Here is a 20,505-nt window from a genome sequence, read left to right as displayed (position 1 = left end):
GCTGGCCGCCGCAGTTAATGCGTTTCGTCGTCGCCGGCCGCAGATAAACCGCGCAACAATGCACCCGGCCAAGCGTTCAAATCAGCCAATGAGAAGATAAAGAAGCACAATATTTCTTGTGGCTCGCTGGAGCGTGCTGGCACGGCCAGTGTAGCGCGACAGAGGCGAACACGGCGCAGGGGCATTGTGCGCCGCGTACGGACGTGGTTGGGGTGTGTGATGATGTTGGTAAAATGACGGATACGACGTCGGTGGAAAGCTGGTGATAAATGATAGGGATGATGGCACCTGAATGTGATGGCTGAAAACGACAAGAGAACATCTTGTCGTGAGGTGGTGTACCAAAAACGTTTAAACTCTGAAAACCTTGCGCAGGAAGTGCCATGGATGCGAATCAGGTTCATCTGAGTCTAAATGCTGCCATCGGTAAACGGAGAGCCACAAGCCACAGTCAGTCACAAGTATAGCTGCCGTGGAAACCGGTTCCCTATCAAAGAGGACGGGGGTATTTTCGTCGTCAGGATTCTGAGCGCTCGCGGCGGGCTGTCCTCAGACACATGGGGCCGTTTGATGTTGGGAGCCTTTGGCTGGTGCCACAGAAATTCTACACCGATGATGAGAGCTGACCAGAATAGAATGACAGGGCCTAGACCAGGATCCTCCAGTAAATGCTGCGGAAAGGGTGGGAGTGAGTGCCCCATTATGAGCTTACGAGTACGTAAAGTAAAGCATGTCTCGCCGCGCTTTTTACGTGTGACATGAACACCTGGTGAATAAGATTAAATAAAGTCCTGCATTGTAAACTGGGGACAATTTATCAAAGTTAGACCCACTCTGAATCTCTCAGTCATGACCGTAGTACGCACCGGACAGAACGGACGGCAGCAGCGCCGAAACCTGAGTGGCAGTGCTCGCCTTGCCGGCGAGTCTCAGTCGGCCTCAGCCCTCAGTGGGCGACCTCAGCCGTCACAAGGCAGCCTGACATTTCGGCGCCCCATCGGCACCTGAGCACGAACTCACCGAGTTGTACTTACAGAACCAGGAACCTGGCACCATTAGTGAAGCGGGCCAACGTCTAGCACCTGCAAAATGTGTTCATTTGCTGCCACTGCACTAATAAATCTAAGAAAACTAAGGAATTTCTGCCCACTCACAGCCCATAAGGCATGATGATTACAGAGCAGGAGGATAATAACTTAACTTCAAGCATACCCACACCTAGTTACGCCTACGAGTCAAAACAAACATCAACGAAGCAGAAATGCGAGATATTTTCAGCTCTGACATTGAAAATGCCAAATCCCTTTTCCAGAAATAACATTATTACATCGTAGAAAGATATAATTGAGCAAACGCTAGTGCAAAATAAGTGCAAAATGAATTATTTAATTCCAACTTTCTCTGAAATGGGTAAAAGTAGTTACTAAATAAGAACAGTCGTCTAAGAGGTACAAACTGGTTAATCATTTCCGGCTACTGAGGCTGTCAAAACCTGACCGCGTCACAGTATGATAACTAACCTTTCCGCATACTGCTCCCTCAGTTTATGAAGGTGATAACTGAACTACCCCGTCATCCAACCATTGTTTTACATACGGTCATCGTCGTCATCATCTCACCATTGCGTGCGAGCTAAGTTCATTAATTAAAACGGACAATTGAGAGACACATACCGAGGTGGCAGGCGAAATATGAGTGGTGGGGTATGAGCGATGAGGAGTAATCATGGGCAGACAACGGGGAAAGGAGAGATATGAGCTGCAAACCGTGACAAGTGAGAGGCGAACAGAGACAAGTGGGCGAGAACAGAGACAAGCGGGAGGAGAGCGGAGACAAGTGGGCGGAGAACGGAAACAGGCGGGATGGAACAGAGACAAGCGGAAGGAGAACAGAGCCAAGTGGGTGGAGAGCGGAGATCGCAACCGGAAACATGAATCTCCGAGCGGAGAAAAGAGACTGAGACGTCTCAGGACGGACCGATATCCGGCTGAGTAGTTCGGAGGAGGAGGACCGGGAGCTGGATGAGTAGTTCGGAGGAGGAGGACCGGGAGGGCGCTGGTAAACGGTGGGCGGAGGGCGGCCGCGGTCGGCACAGGTAAAGATCGATCGACGAGGAGGACGGCGGCCAGCGCGCGTGCCGGCCGCCGAGCTGTGACCAGTTTCCGTGCTGCCGCCGCCGACGTCGGACAGACCGACCGCGTCGTCGCCGACGCTCGGGCAGCCTCGTCGGGTCGGGCGCGTCGTGACCGTGTCGCCAGCGACGGAGCCATGCTGACGGTCGGCGCTTGGAGCGCGCTCTTGCTGGGACTGCTGGGTGAGTGCTGTGGGGGCTGGTAGTGCTGATACAGACGTCGGTTTTGCATGATAGCAGTGATAAAGCGGAGGAAGGAGGGTTACTTGTTGCTCGGCGTCGGTTTACGTGCGTTCCATGCCGTTCGAATGATAACGGGTTTGATATAGAATTGAGGATGAGCGTGCTTCACATTTGTTTTCGCATCATCCTAAACTGTCCGTCAATAGCAATATTATGCAGGAGAAATGTCTCATAAAGTGACACCGAATTACGGTGAGAGTGCGATTCTTTCAAGTTGGATTGAGCATATCCTAAAGGCCACCCCTAAATGCAGATGCAAGCTTGCATCACAAGCACGGCTGTCCTTTTTCTATTGTGTGAAAGCATAATCTTATAGTTCCGCATTGTTTTGAGCACCTAACACATAGTTTCAAAAAAAAATTGTACACATATTCTAAAACTCAAGGTACGTTTTTCGGCTACTATTCATTTATTGTTTTCGTTCCGAATTTTCGGAGAGAGGAGAGATATGAGCTCTCCTCTCCCCGAATTTATTGTCTGTGCGTCTGTGCATTGCAGCATACCAAAGCTCGGGGATTTTGATATTGACTTTGAGTGATCACGTCTTTGCATCACTACTATATGTAATAGAGATGTCAATCGGATACCAACTTTTTGGTAAACCGATACCAAACCGATACTAACTTGGTATTTGGTATTTCAATCCTAATGTGTTTGGTATTTTGTTGGTATTATGAACCCTTACTAATGTATAAGAGGCTCAGTAGCGGCGGAACACCTTCAATCAAAGGGGGGCACTGCCTACTTTTGGTCCCACTCTTTCCATGCAACGCCCATAGGGCTAATGTTAAAATGCCAAAATCAAAGGAGGGCACGGTGCCCCGGTGCCCTCCCCGTTCCGCCGCCTATGAAGAGGCTAAGAAATTGGTAAAAAGTTGGTATTTCCCTCATCTTTCAAAGTTGGTTCGGTTTCGGTATTTCCCCACGGTTTTGGTTGGTATTTGGTTTGGTATCGGTATTCCGATTTTCTGTAATTGACATCACTAATATGTAACTAGTAAATACATTCACCAAGTCTTTACTGTGCAATCATTTCCTTACTTCACGACTTCACGTAACCAAATTCATCCGACCGTTTCGTTTTGTTCACAAGGGCTTAGCACATGTGACATCTACGGCCAATTACGCGAACTGCTGTTCTGTCCGATGTCTTTGTAACTAAGCCAGCGTTTATTATTCTGATCTGCATTTTGCGTGTTTCTTAACGACCATCGGCGTATAATCTGGACGATATTTTCGTGTGATTAATGAACGTGATAGGTCACTTTTTCATTTACAATGGCCATAGATCGTGGCTCTTCGCTTATACTAACGCTTGTTCTTTGGCAAAGAACGAGGGGAAATGGGAGAAGTTTTGATGATGGAGATTTAACCTTGCTATTTTAGCTATTTTATTTGCATTTCGATCATTTTAGTCGCCATCTCAGCATGAAATGACACTAGTTAATGGTAGCTAATTCGTCTTATGGTGTCCAGAACGGCGCATGGATTCTTTGATAGATACCTGGGGCTGTTTGACACTATCCTGGGCTACGGCTGTGGCCACGGCTGTGAGATTTCAAGCTCAATCTCAAGTACTCAAATATAAAATTCTAAATCCTTAATCTTACATTCTGATAAACAGTCTAGCCTGCAAAAATCATGCAAAGGATGCCCAGCAACATTGAAAGTGGTGAAGCCTTTGAAAACCTGTAATGGTTTTACCATTTGCTGTAGGGGAGTTTGCACTCTGGTACAGAATACTAATTATAGGTACCAATTGTTCCTTCATCATCAAGAGCTTGACAGTTTCAAAAAATGCAACATGTTGCATTGTCACATCCCTCTCAAACCAATCTCACCTGGTCATTAGGAGAGCACCTTACAGCTATTGAAGACGAGCGTTCAATAATTCTTTCAGGTAATAGAAAAAGAAACCACGCCTAGGTAAAGGCAGGCAAAGGCTTCATAAAATATTATCTAAAATAACTCTTAGATGTATTTCTGGATTTTCGGCAAGTCCAAATACATAATATAAAACTGGCGCTTTATGTTCTAACTGGTGTGTGAGTGACCACTAACAGAAAATGCTGATCAACGAAGCCAATGGAATTAGATTATAAGTGAGCATGAACCTTACTTACGGTTAATTCATATGATGGTGAAAACCATGAACACGTAATTCACATTACGGTGAAAACCCTGAACACAATATTTCTTACGCGAGCTGTTGACTTTACTAATAAAATGACGTCTTTTTCTAAAAAAATGTAAAAATGTGATACTTATTCTTTGTTTGAGAGCAAGTTTTTAACTGTATAGCATTATTATTTATTAATTTGGATTTTTATGGCTGTTTATAGTGAGTCAAAGCAATTTATTGCCACTTCTTTGCTATTGACGTCATTTAAACTCAAGTAAAATTTTTGATTGAAAGAGGCAATTGTGGCTCGCACGTCCTTGGGGATTTGAGCGAAGATCATTATTTGGAAAAATAAAAAAGATGAATGTTTTTCTTTCTTGGATGCTCACTAGTGCTTTCATGCCTTGCATATCAAATTAGTTTGAGACTTACTCAGAAGGCTCAGAAGGCTGCTTCAAGCCTGGCATATCACACCCCAGAAAATATGCAAGGTAAGAAAGAAGCAAGAGTTTTGACTAGACAATCACTGTTTGACAGTCCATCAACTTCAGTTTCATTTTCCATACCTAACATTGATAATGAAAAGCATCAGGGTCTGTTGTTCTGTCCCACAACCATGCTTCAGGATTTGGCATTAGATGTCTACACTGTTAGTGCTTCTATTCTGGTTCGTTGTTTATGTTTTCTGTTGATGTAGGTACCTACCTACTCATCTTTCTTAACCCCTTGCAAGGGCTTGTGTAGGCATGCGTTGCGCATCAGGCTTCAGGCCTTTGGCCTAAAGACAGATACACAACCACTTAACCTATGATGCTTCATGAGCTTGATAATCTATAGCCCATTGCAATGTGCTTTTGGCTATATGCTTCAACTAAAAACAACTTATATAATAGGTATACTATTTTTATATGTGTACAAGTATAATAATTTACCCCACAGGGTTTGAAGCCTGGACTCTGATTGCGATTCTGTGGACTTAACCCATTAGGAAAGCTTTGTGATGCCACATCAGAAACACTGCGTATTCAAAAGCGACATAATTGTGGAACTCTCAGCTGTGTAGTGTGTAGTTTCTGCAGTACATAGTACTGCTGGCGGCGAAGAACCGTTCGTGCCGTCCGGCATCACCATCAATTCGCGCTGGCTGGAAAACATGGAACTTGTCTGGCGAACGAACTGAATCTAATCACCAGTATAATACAGACCGATGACGAATGCCGTGCCGTCACGAGCCTGTGTCAACTTGACGGCATCGCTTCGAACCGTGGCCGAAACTTAACCCGCGCACCGACGGGGGTCTGCGCCAACTTCGCACCGACGGGGGGGGGGGCGGATGACCGCCCCCCCCCTGAGATCTCGAGAACGAAGCAAGATAGCGACAAGCGGTAAGCGGCATCGGATACGCACGGCCAAGATCTACAATTTTTACAAAGGTCATTTTCAGGTCAGGTCAAAGATGACGTCACAGGGGTCGAAAAAGTCAAAATGGCGGCGCCAGATATGGAGAGAGTTTTTCTCGAATAACTTTCGAATTAGTCAAGATAGGAACAAACTAAGGGCATCATCGTGATCCTCTCGTCAATCCGCATCGAATGATATATATGTTGACCTCGAAAGGTCAAGGTCAAAGGTTGACCTCAGGTCACGTGACCTCGAGGTCATCATGTATATCATTCGATGCGTCTTGACGAGCTGAACACAATGAGACCATCCACGCGTCTGTATCTTGTTCCTGTACGGAGTTATTGGCCAAAAACCTTTGGTGACCTTTGATGACGTCACATGACCTCACAGCTGCCCAACAGCAAAACAGACCTCAAGGTAGTGAAGGTTGATCGTATATGAAGTCATGTATGGTATATGGGGCCATTCCGACCCGTTTTAGTGGTAAAAACAGGGAGTTGATTTTTCCCCCATTGACTTATAATGGGGAGGTCGCGAAATTGACCTGACCTTAGGTCACCGATATCAAAATTCCGAGATATACAAATTGTAGCTACTAATGACCTAATAATATCCTGCGACTTTCAAAGGCCTCCGACATCTACTGTAGCTCTGGCACGGTGACAAAGTTGCAAAAAAGTGACTTGAGGTTGGGTCATTCAAAGTGACCTGGTGACCTGACCTTAAAAGGTAGGAGGTTCAAACTTGCACACCATGTGTAAAATTGATGAGGTTATAGTCATACCAAATTTCGCGGCGCTACGCGCCGCGGTTTTCCCGCTATTCGCGAAAAACCTCAGGGGGGGCGGATATCCGCCCCCCCCCGTCGGTGCGCGGGTTAATGGAACCACGTGAGCCACAGAAAGAGGACGTTCTGCTGAAATGTGCTTTATGTCTGAACAATGCGACCGAGGCTAATTTCGCTGGAGGTTTATGTAAGTACATACAATAAAATTCAGGGGTGATTTCTCAACCTATGTTTGATCAGTTTGCTAGGAAAGTCAATTCAAAAGAAGTTGCTAAAAATGTCGCGACCAAATACGCTCATTCAAAATTCAAAAGATAAATGCATTCCAAAGGAACCAGAAAATAATAATACATAAGCAACTATGATAATGAGGTAATATTGATCATGTTTTCAACCATATAACAAAGATCAGATGCACAGACCCTACAGGTAATTTGACATCTACTCCTCAACATTGGATCATGTACAGCACATAAGTAAATAACGAAAGCCAAAATCACTTTTTGTTTGGGTCGAGGGAGCACAAAAAAATTATTTCAGTTGTTATTTCACGTTTCTTTGATGAACATCAGAAAATCATGACCACACCGAATTTTAAAGCAACTATCCATCTTTTAAAAATACCGCGCCGAATTACCACTTTTGACGAAGGGCCGACCGATGAGTTTTAGTTGGCGGCAGTATCTCATGACAACGCCCATACAGGGCCTCAACGGCAGCGCTCCGGAAGGCACGGCTCGGCGTCGGCTCCTTTCTGAGGCAGTGACCGCGGCGAGGGTGGGCCTCAATGGCCGACCGCCCGGAGGTGCCGCACGCCGTCGGCAGTGACCCCCTGCCACGCAATGACACCGCCAAATCAATGTCCACTGTTTCACGCCACACCGGTGTAAATGGCGGCGGTCTGGCGCGCCTGTGGCGGTCACCGCGGCTGGCCGCCGGCAGTCAAAGCGGGAAGGCAGGCCTGGCCCGACGGCCCGACGGCCGGCCGGCTTCCTTACGACCGTACAGTGCCGGCGGCTGTCTGTAATGGCACACCGAATGGGCCCGATTGGATTCTGGACAACCGTCACGGGACTTTTTTGTCATGACCCCAAGCAGTGACGCAGCTGCGGCTGGTGGAATGGAAGCCATTCCTGGTGAAACATGAGACACATTTCAAATTGCGGGCCTTCGTGGAAAAAGGAGGCGTATGGTTATTTTTCAAACAAGTGGCGTACAATGGCTGCACTGGCGCATCGCATATATACCTAGTTTATGAATGTTTAATCAATGTTAGTGTAGTTACGTGTTCCGTAACGTTGCCGTAGATCAAAGCTCACCATAATCACCGCACGATATCTATACGACGCTCGTCCACATTATGATTGCCGTGCAATGCGAATGTTTGTTAACGATCCCTGCTGCCTCGTTGGCCACGAATCCGTGTTCCGCTCGACTGATGTATGTGACAGGGCTAATGCCGCTTGTTCAGTACCCGTCACAGGGCCCCGTGCAAGGTCATGTCATGTCGCACAGTGTGACGACGTCCTACACACGGAAAACAATCCTAGTTTAATCGGACACCGCGCGTCGCAGTGTCGTGTAGCTACGGTACACCACGGACGACGCCAAAGTCGCTTCCGTCGCTCGGAAGCAGCGTCGACTAATTCGTCGGCGGTGCCGTATCAATTCCGCCGGTCGTCGCCCTGTATTATTCAGAGACCACTGATGAACGCTGTGACTAACATCGACTGACAACAATCAGCGCGGGTACTTCTGGGCGCATCATTGACTCGACTGCCGGCGTTCCCACGCGGACGCCACTAATCAAATGATTACTGTCGCTCGGTCGCACCACGTTCGTCTCGAGCCGTGCCGCTTCGACCCGCCGCTGTTGGCCACCTCTTCAGACGAGACCGCCAAGGCCGGCGCAGGCGCTGACCCCACGCAGGGCGCCGTGGCCGGCCGAACGTCGCAGCACTTCCCTTTTCCTGAGTAATTACCAGTGAACACGCAGGTCGGACCGCTGCTGCTCCACGCTGCAGGCTGTCGCCCCCGTATTGTGAGCAGTGTGGGCGTCGGTGCTAGCTTTCGAGCACAGCGTAGGCCGCCTGCTTTGAGCTTGAGCAACAAATGATGGCGGCTCTGACAGGACAGAGGGGTGTATTTCGCTCAGTACTGGTGACGTAGAGACGTAGTGGAGTGTCAATTATGACACAGTTTCCAGGGGGCTCTCTGACTTGTTCCAGTCGCAATCGACACGTAAAGAGGTCACGTTCTGTCCTAGACTAATGAATATTTCAGCCAACTTGATCCAGCGCTCAGGACTAGAGGGTCCACTGCGGCAGATTAGGACTCTTGACACTAGCTCTGACCTCAGATGGACCCTACATAGGTAGCTCGCTGTGCAGCTCCGCTCTGATCTCAACAGTGAACCTCATGACCTTGCCCCTAAGGTCAATGACCCTGAGTATGCCGCTGTCCGACGCTCGAAGAAGGTCGTTTGGTATACGTTTAGTATACTTTGCGTGCTACCTGGTCGGAAATCCGTAATCCTGTCACAGTGCAGGTGCGCAGCACACACACAGACCAACCTGGCATTGACCGTGCTTCTAGTGGTGCTTTGAAACACCAGCCCGCAACACCGAGACAATTAAATCCGAATGCCGTCTCTCAGCGTCACTAAATCGCCCATTGGCTTTGCTGATTGGCCTGCGTGTAGAAATAATTCAGACTCCTTCGTGTCAGACAAAGTAGGTGATTTTTTCGGACATTCACGGCGATTGTGGCGCTCGCATATGTGGCCTGACCGTGCGCGTCACCTGTGATTAGTGCGAGCTAATTAGTTAATGTCCTAGACGCGGTCAACTGGCTATGATAATGACCTCGAAAAGAGAATAGAGAAAGTGCAACGTAAATTATTATCGAATATTGCGCATCTGATATATTCTGTTGACAAAAGGGAATAGACACGCATACATTTTGGTATATTTTTTTCTGATTTTCCTGAGGGTAAGACATAAAACGAGCACAGTAAAACGAAGTCCATTCCATTGTGTTCAAAATATAGTCTTTCTTGACAAACGACCTATAACCAAAATAGTGGCATTCAGAGTTTCCATTCATGGCTATTTGAAACCGAGCAGCCGCTCAGGGCTGTCAATAATGCAGAGCGTTGAATGGACTGGCCATAAGACTCGGCTTCAGGTCATCTGGGAAGTTAAACAACCTACTCCGTAATTTTCTACGTGAATAGACAGATTCATTATGACACTAGTTGTGAAACAGTGGGCTTGGTGGACATTTTAGACAGACATTCCTACCACCTGATCGCCAGAATAGTCTGCACTTTCTGTAAATGCTACCGGTAGCAAGTCGTTTTACAAGGAACATAAACTGCATATCTATTTCAAGCTGTTCCGCAGCAATGCAAATTACATCGCATAATATTATCAAGTTTCACTCGGCGCTGAATTACGGTAAGTGATCCGAGATGGCAATATAGGAGAGAGCTGGTTCAAAGATTTCCTTGTGTTCGTCGTTCGGCAAGGACGCCTGTGCAGTGTGCACTGTGCACCATAGAGAAGTAGCATTATAGTGATTCTTGAACAGCTTCTGGCATTGCAGTGGCTGTTGCTGTTCCATTGAGGAAACACACGCCTAACTAGCTATGATGGCCAAGATCACCCAGTTCTAACATTTGTATTGCATTGTATTTACGATCATGAGCTAATTGCGATCCACACATGGCGTTTCGATTACGCTCATTCTACGAGTAGATGCTATTTATAACGTTCACTAATCCGTAAAGCTTACAGCCACTCAAGTCCACTATCCCACGGGAATCCCTGATCCCTAATCCCCCTAATTCTTTCCTAGTCATCCCCACTACCTTCCCTTCCTCAATTGTTCCGCCCGGTCGAGCCCCAGACGACTGCACCTGACAGCTACGGCCAACCGGAAGGCCGGCTGGCGTGCCCGCGGCCGTAGGCACGGCGCGGCCGTTCCGGTTCTTTGCCATCGACCGCGACCCCGCGACGGTCACGGTCGTGCGGCCCCGTTACGTGACGAAGCGATCGGCACCAGATAGCGGCGGTAGACAGCGCCACGGGTCGTTTAATGGTGCGTGGCCGCCACCGAGGCAGCAATGTGTGTTGATCGGTGTGGGTCTGTCGTGCGTCTTAGGTTTGTTGTCGGTCTTTGGAGAACTGGCGTTGCTCACCCGGTTGTCTGTTATGTGTCGCCTGTCGTCTACCGTTTGCCATCTTTCGTCTCTGGTCTGAGTTGTCTGTCATGTGACATCGGTCTTTTAGCGGCACTATAGATTGCGTAACTGATTGCGTAACGGCTAAGGAAAAACTTTTTGGGAAAAACGGTTTGCCGTTTTTCCTGAGCCGTTTCTAAACCGTTTTTCCTGAGCCGTTTAGCGTTTGTTGTCTGCCTATCATGTGCGTGCAGCGTTAAACATTTATGGTTTATCGCTTAGTTATCCTGTGTCATCTGAACTTGATCGTCTGCCTCGCTTTGTCTGACGTCCTCAGTCTGCCTGTGCCGCCTGACGTTTGTCGTTTGCTGTCTGTTGTTGGCGCTCTGCTAGGGTGCGTTGTTGGTCCCATCAGCGTGCCCGTCCCACGGCGAGTGTTCTGCGGGCGGCGCGAGCAACAATAGGTCGGACCGACGTCAGCAGCCATGATTGTGCGCCGCCGGGACCCTCGAGCAAATAATAGCCGCTGTAGCGACATGAACATTCGTATGCAGATTAGTGTGCGGATATTGCGTGATCTTAATGAACAAACGGAATATACAGCGGCGGACTCGTTCCCAAGAGAAACAAGGTAAACTAACAATGCTCAACAAAACCGCCTGAGGAGGCGAAGTGCGGGATTGCCAAAACAACACCCGGCAAAATAGCTGTTGGGTAACTCTTCACATTCGCAAAGAACGCGGCAACAGCAACAGAGAAACGACCAAAATTATTCATCGCGGGAGTATGTCTACATCTGCCGGGGAGTGTTTGCACTCACGCAGCCTGACGGGTGCTATTGAATCTGTCGGCGATCACGCTACTGTCGTGTCCGGCGTCAGAAAGGGGGCACGCGACGAGAGCACGCGAGCGACGGCGAATGAGGCGCAAAGACCCATAGCGGACAGGTCTGAGAACGGTGTAATGTGATAGCGGTGGATACACTGTAAACCAAATCTACTAGTTGGCTCCTTGTTACAAGTTTGGTTCCAATTCGCATAGGCGTCACCTTGTCGATTCACCAGTCCCAGGCTTGTTGGCTAACAAACTAACAGTTTGTCTACAAGTTTGGTTCCAATTCGCATAGGCTTCACCTTGTCGATTCACCAGCCCCAGGCTTGTTGGCCAACAAACTAACAGTTTGTCTACAAGTTTGGTTCCAATTCGCATAGGCGTCACCTTGTCGATTCACCAACCCCAGGCGTGTTGGCCAACAAACTAACAGTTTGTCTACAAGTTTGGTTCCAATTCGCATAGGCGTCACCTTGTTGAGTACTAGTCTGGGCCTTGTGAACCTACCAACTTCTGGATAGGCATAGCCGTTTCCTTGTCGGTTCAACAACCCCTGGTTTGTTGATGAACTAGCCTTTGACTGGGCATTGCTAGTTTACAAATTGTCAACAAGTAAGTGTACTAACGCTCAGTTCGAACTTGTTCTTCCTTACAATCGCTTTGTTTGCGTTGATAACCTTAAGAACTTACGATTCGCGTTCGTTTTCAATTGCCACGATACTGATTCAGGAAATATTTTCTATACGGACAGGTCATTTTTTGGCTGGAAGTGGTGCACAAAATCATGACTGGCATCAGTTATTGCTCAAAGGCTTGCGCTGACAAGAAACGAAATACTGATGGGTTATATAATCGATGAGTGCATACACCACATCCATTCGGAAGTTTCTGGAATCATTAGTATTTATTACGGTCACGTACCTACATCACGTAGTATGTAATTATTACTATTGACTGGAGACAATTCCAAGTGCATATTTTCGAATGGATGTGGTAAATGCATGAGGTATAAGGATATACCTATCGTGCACCGTCAGCATATAAGTCTTTGAAGCAAGAACTGCTGCGTATGTGGAAGAACATGGTTTTGTGCATCGCATCAAGCCAGAAGTATAACATGCCCGTATGACGAATATTTCCACATTGACCATAACAATCATGGCAGTTGCACGATCACGCAGATAATTCGAATAAAGCATGATCGCCAACCAGATTAGCTTTTACAGCCCATATATGTCCAATGTCCATCAGTTAAGTTAAAAATACAAAGAGTTGAATTAAAGGCAAATAAATGTATTTATATATAAAAAAACACCGACCGCAAAACATCTGCTCACATGTGCATGCAAAGGTCTGGCCCACTTACATTGCGCGCGCAGGGGAAGGGAGGCGTCTCGACCGCGGGTATAGGCACGATTAGTGCGTCCCGCAGGCCAGAGCGGGCCTCACTCACAACACGAACACCACAGTTCACAGATTTCACTTTTTACTGCGCAAATGCTGGAACAGCCCTCGTCGCTGATCCATGCTGCACGGCGGCCGCGCGACAACTGCTGGTTTGAACGGTTTGAAACCGCCGCGCCGGGGCCGGACGGCGACCGCTGATTGGTCCGCCAAGTCTGACGTCACGGGCGCAGCTGACCATGTGTATGCTGACCAGCTGACCAGTACAAGTTAGGCGCCGGTTAAATAACCATGCGGCAACAAGTTTCCAAAACTGGTTAAGAAACAAACGTTGAAACAAATGTAGGGGAAAGTGGGTGTATTGCGCCCTCCTAACCAATTGCGCCCACCAACATTCCCACGAATTCAATGGCATGTTTATAATTTTGTGTTCGAAAACAATATTTTCATCACCTGATAGTTCATTTTATGGCCCAAGCTCTCCGACGAAGCCAATCAGCAGGGCTCAGTTACGCCATCAAAGATTTTACGGCGTTTCCTTAGCTTTTTTGCAGTATTTTGAACCGTTGGCTATAAAAATCTGTGATACGTGTGTGATTTTCAGAGTGATATTTAGAAAGAAAGCCCATTTTTTCATTATATTTCACTTAAACAGTAAACTTCCTTCAGCATATCATGATAACTTCTACGCTTTTATAAAAACGTACCTCAATTCTAATTGCGCCCATGGCAATTGCGCCATGGGGGCGCAAATAGAATAATGGTGTAGCTATTGTATCACGACAGTATGAATGCATCATTAACTGATTGCAATAAAGAAGGAGTTTAATGCCAGGCAGGGGAGCAGCCCGCTGTCGCCAGTCCGCAAATTATTTCTCTCGTCAAACTTCTAATGCAGCTGCCATTTAGGCTGCGAACTTGTGGTGTAATTGACAAAATACGGCATTTTCAACATTGACTCGGGCGTGAGGGGTGACAGCTATGATCAAAAAGTAAAAACTGATGTCAACAAGTTGTCGAAACGATAAAAATTAATAATTTTGATAGAAATGATTGACAATTTAACCGTATAGGTGCATACTTTCACATATATCTAGTCGGTTACATAAAACGTTTTCGTTGCACTTTTACAAACATACGGACACATGTAAAGTTATTTACCTGGGCAAAAAAACATCGCGATTTATATCTACATTTATTATTCATTCATCCAGCCTGATTAACATTATAAATGTTTAATAAGCCGCAATGACATTACACTGCCGGGGTGTATGCATTCCATCTCATTCGCTTAGCCATGTTTAAGTATAGGGCGCAATTGGATTCTAATTGCGCCATCCCCCTGGCGCAATTTACAGCAGTTGTCGGTAAATGCGCCCTTTTGCATGTTTCTGAAAAAGCAGCTGTCGGAAGCAAACGAAACATTCTTAATTGATCGGGAGGCTCTTAAATCGTAGCTAATGAGTTCCTCTTTGAAGTGGTTACCAGTGCATGCTTATATCTCCAGCGGTTTTCTTACAATTAGCGTTTTTCCTTAAGGTGGCGCAATTCACCCTCCTTCCCCTAGAGTTGGTCTGGATACTGAGAAGTTGGTGTGCATAGTAACTATTGACTCGTAGTTGTCATCTGACAAGCAATGCACCAGACAACGGCTTGTTTGAAAGTATCAGTTGGTAAACATACCAAGAGATGATTGGTTATATTACACAAGACTTGTCAATTTGGTTTACAGTGTACAAGATTGGAAGGAAAATAAGTTCAAGGAAAAGCGACATGAAGCCACGGCGCTGTCATTTTACATGTACACATTTACCTATAACATTTATACAGGTACACATTATTGCACATTTATAGTCGCTGATGTCTTTATGTGCAATAATGCATTCACTAATTTAGTAGTTTGTTGTATGTGGGAATGTGAATATCAGAATACAAAATAAAAAAGTTGAACCTATGCGTTCGCTTTATCAATGCCTAAATATATGCGATTATGCCAATGAGAAAATTGATACCAACGTCGCAGTGTGCTGAAAACTTAATGCTCCAGGACATATTGAATTTGTCTGCCCATTTCAAGTGCTTCCTCCCGTCGGTTTCGTTATTCATTTCGACGTTGCTGATATTTTCCGCTGTTTTTCAGTCGCAGCAGATAAAGCCGATCCCAATAACAGAGTGCCAAAGTTGTGCCGGCTCCACAAATCAAGACATCACCTGCTTGTTTGCATTCGACCTGAAGACATTTCTGAAATACACGAATGTCTGAGGCAACTGTAGAAAATTGAGAAACTTCTACAATTGTCTACCGGCACTTGTTTTAAACGAATTTCCGTGTTGACAATGCTCCTGTAATCATGTTTTTTATGTGTAACTGAGAGGCAGTTTAAGCTCTTTTTACAGTACATCTTCCTTCAATCCAAAAAAAAACTATTATGTTCCATTACTGTCCATCTTATTCTTCTCTCTTATCCGCATTCTCCTTCTCCTCCTTCTCTCCTGGCCCCTCTCCTTGCTTCTTCCCCTCTGCTTATCTCTTTCTGTTTCTATTCTTGCATTCTTTCTAAAAAAATTCCTCTTCTCCCTTCTTCTCTTCTCCTCCCACCTCCTCCCATCCCCTATCCTTCTTTCCTCTACCCCTCCCCCCGTCCGTGCTTCCCATCCATCTGGTGTTCCCTGTAGTCGCCGCCGTTTGTCCGTCCTGCTCGGCATCGTGCTCACCGCGTCCCAGCCTCGTCACCGCGCCCTTGTCGCGTTGTTAGCCGCTGTCCGGATCGCGGTAACCAATTTGTCGCCAGACCGTGCCCGCCGTCCCGGGCCCGCTCTGATGATGAGTGGGGCTGGGGATGGGGGTGAAGGGAGGGTCCACGGCTGATCACAACTCGGTTATCCCAGATATACCCCGTCCCGACCCCACTCCGACCCGCAGCGCCCCGCTGCAGAGACACCCGTGGCCCGTCGCAAAGACCTCTGTCTCATATTGTAGGAACGGATTTTGGAGCGGATATTGTTCCGCCTATCTTAGTTTCAACATGTATGTTCATTACGCTAGAATACATATGACGTGCACTGAAGTTGCACTGAGACACCGCTTCCGTCTCCGTCCCGTCTCCGTCCCGTCTCTGTCCCGTTTCCATCCCGTCTCCGTCCCGTCTCCGTCCCGTCTCCATCCCGTCTCCGTCCCGTCTCCGTCCCGTCTCCGTCCCGTCTCCGTCCCGTCGAAACTCATCACATCAGCTGATGACGCATCGTCCCCAGCTTCATCGCCTCTCGACGGGGAGCCGGCGGGGGAGCGGGAGCCTCGCCGAATCCAGTCCGGCTCCGGAAGGGCGCCCGGGGGAGTGCCGGAGCCGGAGGGGCGCCGACCAAAGTCGCCGCCCCTGAGAGTCACCCTTCCGTGTCGGATTAATTTGCATTTATTCAGAGAGGAGAGCGCACGCGCCGCCTGGGAACGACAGCTGTCAAAGAAGGCCACGTGTCACCATGGCAACGAGCTGGGGAGGGGAGAAAGAACGGGAACAGAGGGTGAACGGGGACCCGGGGTGCCAATATAGTTTTCGGCGGGGATTGCGCTCAGCGCTGGATATGATTACGGTGAAATCGCCTGCGATGACGACTAATGTGTCGCACAGACGAATATCAATCTGAGGATGTGAATGGGGACGCACAGTGGAGCACAATGTTTCGGAAGTAATCGATGCCTGGTTGAACACACGCTGTATAAATTCTGAGCTACACGGGGAGCTAGGAAGAACTGCCAATGTCATTTGCATTACAAATTGTATCCGAGGGTATTCGATTGACCATCTTGGATCAGAATCGAAGCAATCGCATTCTTAGTAGCTCTGTTTCTTTGATTCTGGCTAAATGTGAGTCTTTATTTACTCTATGTCCCTCTGAATTTACATCAAAGCCGGGAGTTTGCAGCTCTCTGCTGCCTGGCTGTGCGTTTGATGGTCCAAGTCGCCCGTGCTCCCATCAAACTCTCCCATTGAGCTGCTCTCTGCATCAATTCCGCGCGGTGGCGAGAGCCCGTTAAGGGCAGGGGGAGGGGCCGGCAGGGGTCGCTTCGTGCTTTTGCATTCATTTCGGGCCCCCTCTGTGTGAGTCAGCCAAGTGCCTTCCCGTCCAGCTGCCGGCTGGCTGACTTCCACACGAGCGCACACTCCGACGCGTTTGGCTCCCACAAACCGAGACCGTTTTGGTTACATATGCGTGGTGCGTATCATATCTCAACGGACAGCGTTTTGTAAACAGACTGCAAACTCGCGCACCAAACAGGTTGTCCATCGAGTTGTCAGAGTCTGCACCTTCTTATTCGAACCGAACACAGGGTTTAACCAAACCATCCAACAGCTGAATTGTATTCCCTCTGTCTACAGCGGCGCCGGCGGCTAGTCAGAAGAAGGACAGTCTTCACGTGCGTCTGCGGCTCCCTCCGCTGGCCCAGCAGGGTGAAGCCATCAACATCACGTGCGACTATCAGCTGCGGCCCAGCGACCAGCTGTACTCAGTACAGTGGTACAAGGAGGGGGAGGAGTTCTATCACTACATGCCCGGCACCCGACAAAAGAAACAGACCTTCAACGTACCCGGCATCGACGTCGATGTAAGTGTTATGGTGTTGGAGGGGCTGAGAAAGGGCTAGGGAGATTAGAGAGAAAGGGAAAAGGGATTAGAGAGAAAGGAGATAGAGAGAGAGAGAGAGAGAGAGAGAGAGAGAGAGAGAGAGAGAGAGAGAGAGAGAGAGAGAGAGAGAGAGAGAGAGAGAGAGTGGGGGAGAGAGAGAAAATGAAGAAGAAGAAGAAAAAGTGTGTGAGAAGGATGAACCCTGTTTGGTGTTTAAAGCCAGACTTTTCTCGCCTTTTTTCTTACTAAACATGACCGACAAAGAGTAGGCTATTGCAGATCAGTCTAAAGCTACAGTCAAGTCGAGTTTCTCACTAGGTAATCTATCTGTGGGACATTAGGACGGTCTGGTCAATTATTATTGACATTGCTTACTTTTAGTTACCTGAAGTGTTTCAAACTGCATCAACGTAAAAACTTATATTTTATGTTTTTAAATATAATGTAAGGATATTTAGCTACGTTAAACCCAGCAATACAGTACTAAATTATAACAACAATCATCTGTCGTTGAAAAAACAAGCACACACAGCTACATGCACCACGTCGGAACGAGTCCGAACCCGAGCCGAACGAAAGCCCGTCCAGCCCGGATGACAGGTGACTTCTGGACCGGCGATCGAACGCACGGCTCCGGCACATTGATCCTGACATGGCGGCGGGACGGAGAGGAGGTGGTCTTAGCCGGTCACCACCGCCACCGCAGGTCGTCGTTCTAGTCTCGGTCGACCGCGCAGGACTCGTGGCGACGTCCCGCTATGATGCATGGCCTGCCGATGAGACACTGGGGACCACAAGGAGGCTATGTGAGCAGCAGCGACGGGAGGGTGGTGGGAGGGCAGTGGGAAGAGAGTGGGAGGAGAGTGGGAGGCAGTGGGATGTTGGAAGCAGCTGCTAACCGCCAGGAACGTGACTAAGAGGGAAAAGGAGAGCGAAGACGAGGAGAAAAACGGAAAACACTGAGACACCTGAGCGAGGAAATGTCGGAAAATGGCAGGCGAAAGAGGGAGAGAGAGAGAGAGAGAGAGAGAGAGAGAGAGAGAGAGAGAGAGAGAGAGAGAGAGAGAGAGAGAGAGAGAGAGAGAGAGAGAGAGAGAGAGAGAGACAGACAGACAGACAGACAGACAGAGACAGAGACAGAGACAGAGACAGAGACAGAGACAGAGACAGACAGACAGACAGACAGACAGACAGACAGACAGACAGACAGAGAGGAGAGAGTGAGAAAGAGTCGAGATGAGAGGAAAAGGATGAGAAGCAAGTCAGTGTGCTGACAAAGAAATGTTTGACCCATGTTACTCATTTGATTGCACTTTATAGAGGACAAAAGAAGACAGCAGAGCTTCTGAACGAGTGACAACTGTTCGTTGCACATTGCACAATGAAAAAACATTATGAATATTCAGATGTAGTTGAACTCATCTGAGACGTTACACTGTTTTTTCATGTTTGAACTCTTTGAAATATGCCGTTCTCTTTTTATACTAAAACTAAGTATTGAAGAGCACCACATTATATGCATCAGATTGTAACATCACACACATACACTCAAGGACACCGCTCACCCTTATCCCAGCCCCAGCCCGCGACCTGAGATAACAAATTGGCCGCATCACTCTGGAGGTGAGCAGCCGGCCGTCTGGGGTCCCTCCGGAGCCGGGCAGGGTCAGTAGATGGAGGCCGGGGCCGGCACCGGTCCCACTGCACTCGGGTCACGTCTGCCGCCCGGCCCGGGGGGCAGAGTGGAGCCCACACCGCCCCAGGGCGTACCCGAAGGGCCGCCGAGCTCTGGATGTTGTCCATCATCGGACTCCTACGTCAGATCCAGTCTGCCTGTCGTTTGGGTCTGCCGTCCGCTGTTCGCTGTCCGTCGTCCATTGTTCACCGTTCATCTGCCGTCCATCTTTTTGCCACCGTCTGCTGCCCACACTATCCATTGTTCATGGTTCACCCTCCACAGTCCAATGTTCACCAATAACAGTCCACCATACACAGTCCATTGCTCTTTATCCACCGGTTGCTATCTGCGTTTCGCTTCTTACCGATTCACAACATTTTTCTTATCCATCCATAGCGCCGTTCGTTAGCTAACCAGACGGTGCATCTGCTACAACGTGAACGTAAATGATAAGGTCCGGACATGGACCCGGAACACAACGAAGACCCTGCAAGAATAGAAGCAATAGCTGCTCAGGCCCTGTCACAGATAACCAAGACGCGACTAAGCCCGATCGCAGCGTGACATAACGTAATTGTGCAAATTGATACACATTGCAGGTGGCTGCTTCGGTGTCTGGCAGGGCGACATTTCGGCGACGCTGCCGTGTCGCGCTGATGGAAAACGATGAACAGGATTTCTCGGGAGATAGCGACACCGCTGTCGTGATTTATGCCTCATGCGACTAGTTGTACTGTGATATTGGACGGAGCATTAGTTTTGGGACTGATGAGTGTGCATCCTGCATACCCCGAATATCACTGAGTTGTATAAAATCACCGGCAATCAAAGGGGAATAGAATAAACATTTTATTGTGCTTAAATGAAGGCAGGGAGAAATAACTTTACAGCTTTAGAGGAACAAATGCTATTTTACGACGAACAGTTCAGCTTGAAGTGCCGTTGAGTGCCGTTTTTTACTTTGTGTGATATAGCTGCAAGGAAACATGCATTTGTATACTACTCTCTAATCTTGAGTCCAGTGTAGGTATTACAATATTCAGCTATTTCCTCCTGCTTTGTATATTTTACTGTCAAAAATATATGAAGGTCAACTCTA

General features: G+C 47.9%; 1 protein-coding gene across 1 annotated transcript in view; it reads left to right on the top strand.

Annotated features, from left to right (window-relative positions):
• The first annotated feature begins 2,159 nt into the window (after positions 1 to 2,159).
• Positions 2,160 to 20,505, top strand: part of LOC122364966 (cell adhesion molecule 2-like) — a 36,972-nt gene continuing 18,626 nt past the window's right edge. Inside the window, exons 1-2 of the mRNA XM_043335798.1 lie at positions 2,160 to 2,314; positions 17,482 to 17,708. Coding sequence (XP_043191733.1) covers positions 2,269 to 2,314; positions 17,482 to 17,708 — 273 coding nt within the window. The 5' untranslated portion in view covers positions 2,160 to 2,268. The remainder of the gene's footprint in view (positions 2,315 to 17,481; positions 17,709 to 20,505) is intronic.

Source organism: Amphibalanus amphitrite, unplaced genomic scaffold, assembly GCF_019059575.1.
Source record: "Amphibalanus amphitrite isolate SeventyFive unplaced genomic scaffold, NRLGWU_Aamphi_draft 000709F_arrow, whole genome shotgun sequence".
Lineage (NCBI taxonomy): Eukaryota > Metazoa > Arthropoda > Thecostraca > Balanomorpha > Balanidae > Amphibalanus > Amphibalanus amphitrite.
Note: the sequence above shows the minus strand (reverse complement) of the source record. Positions and strands in the feature narration are given on the sequence as shown.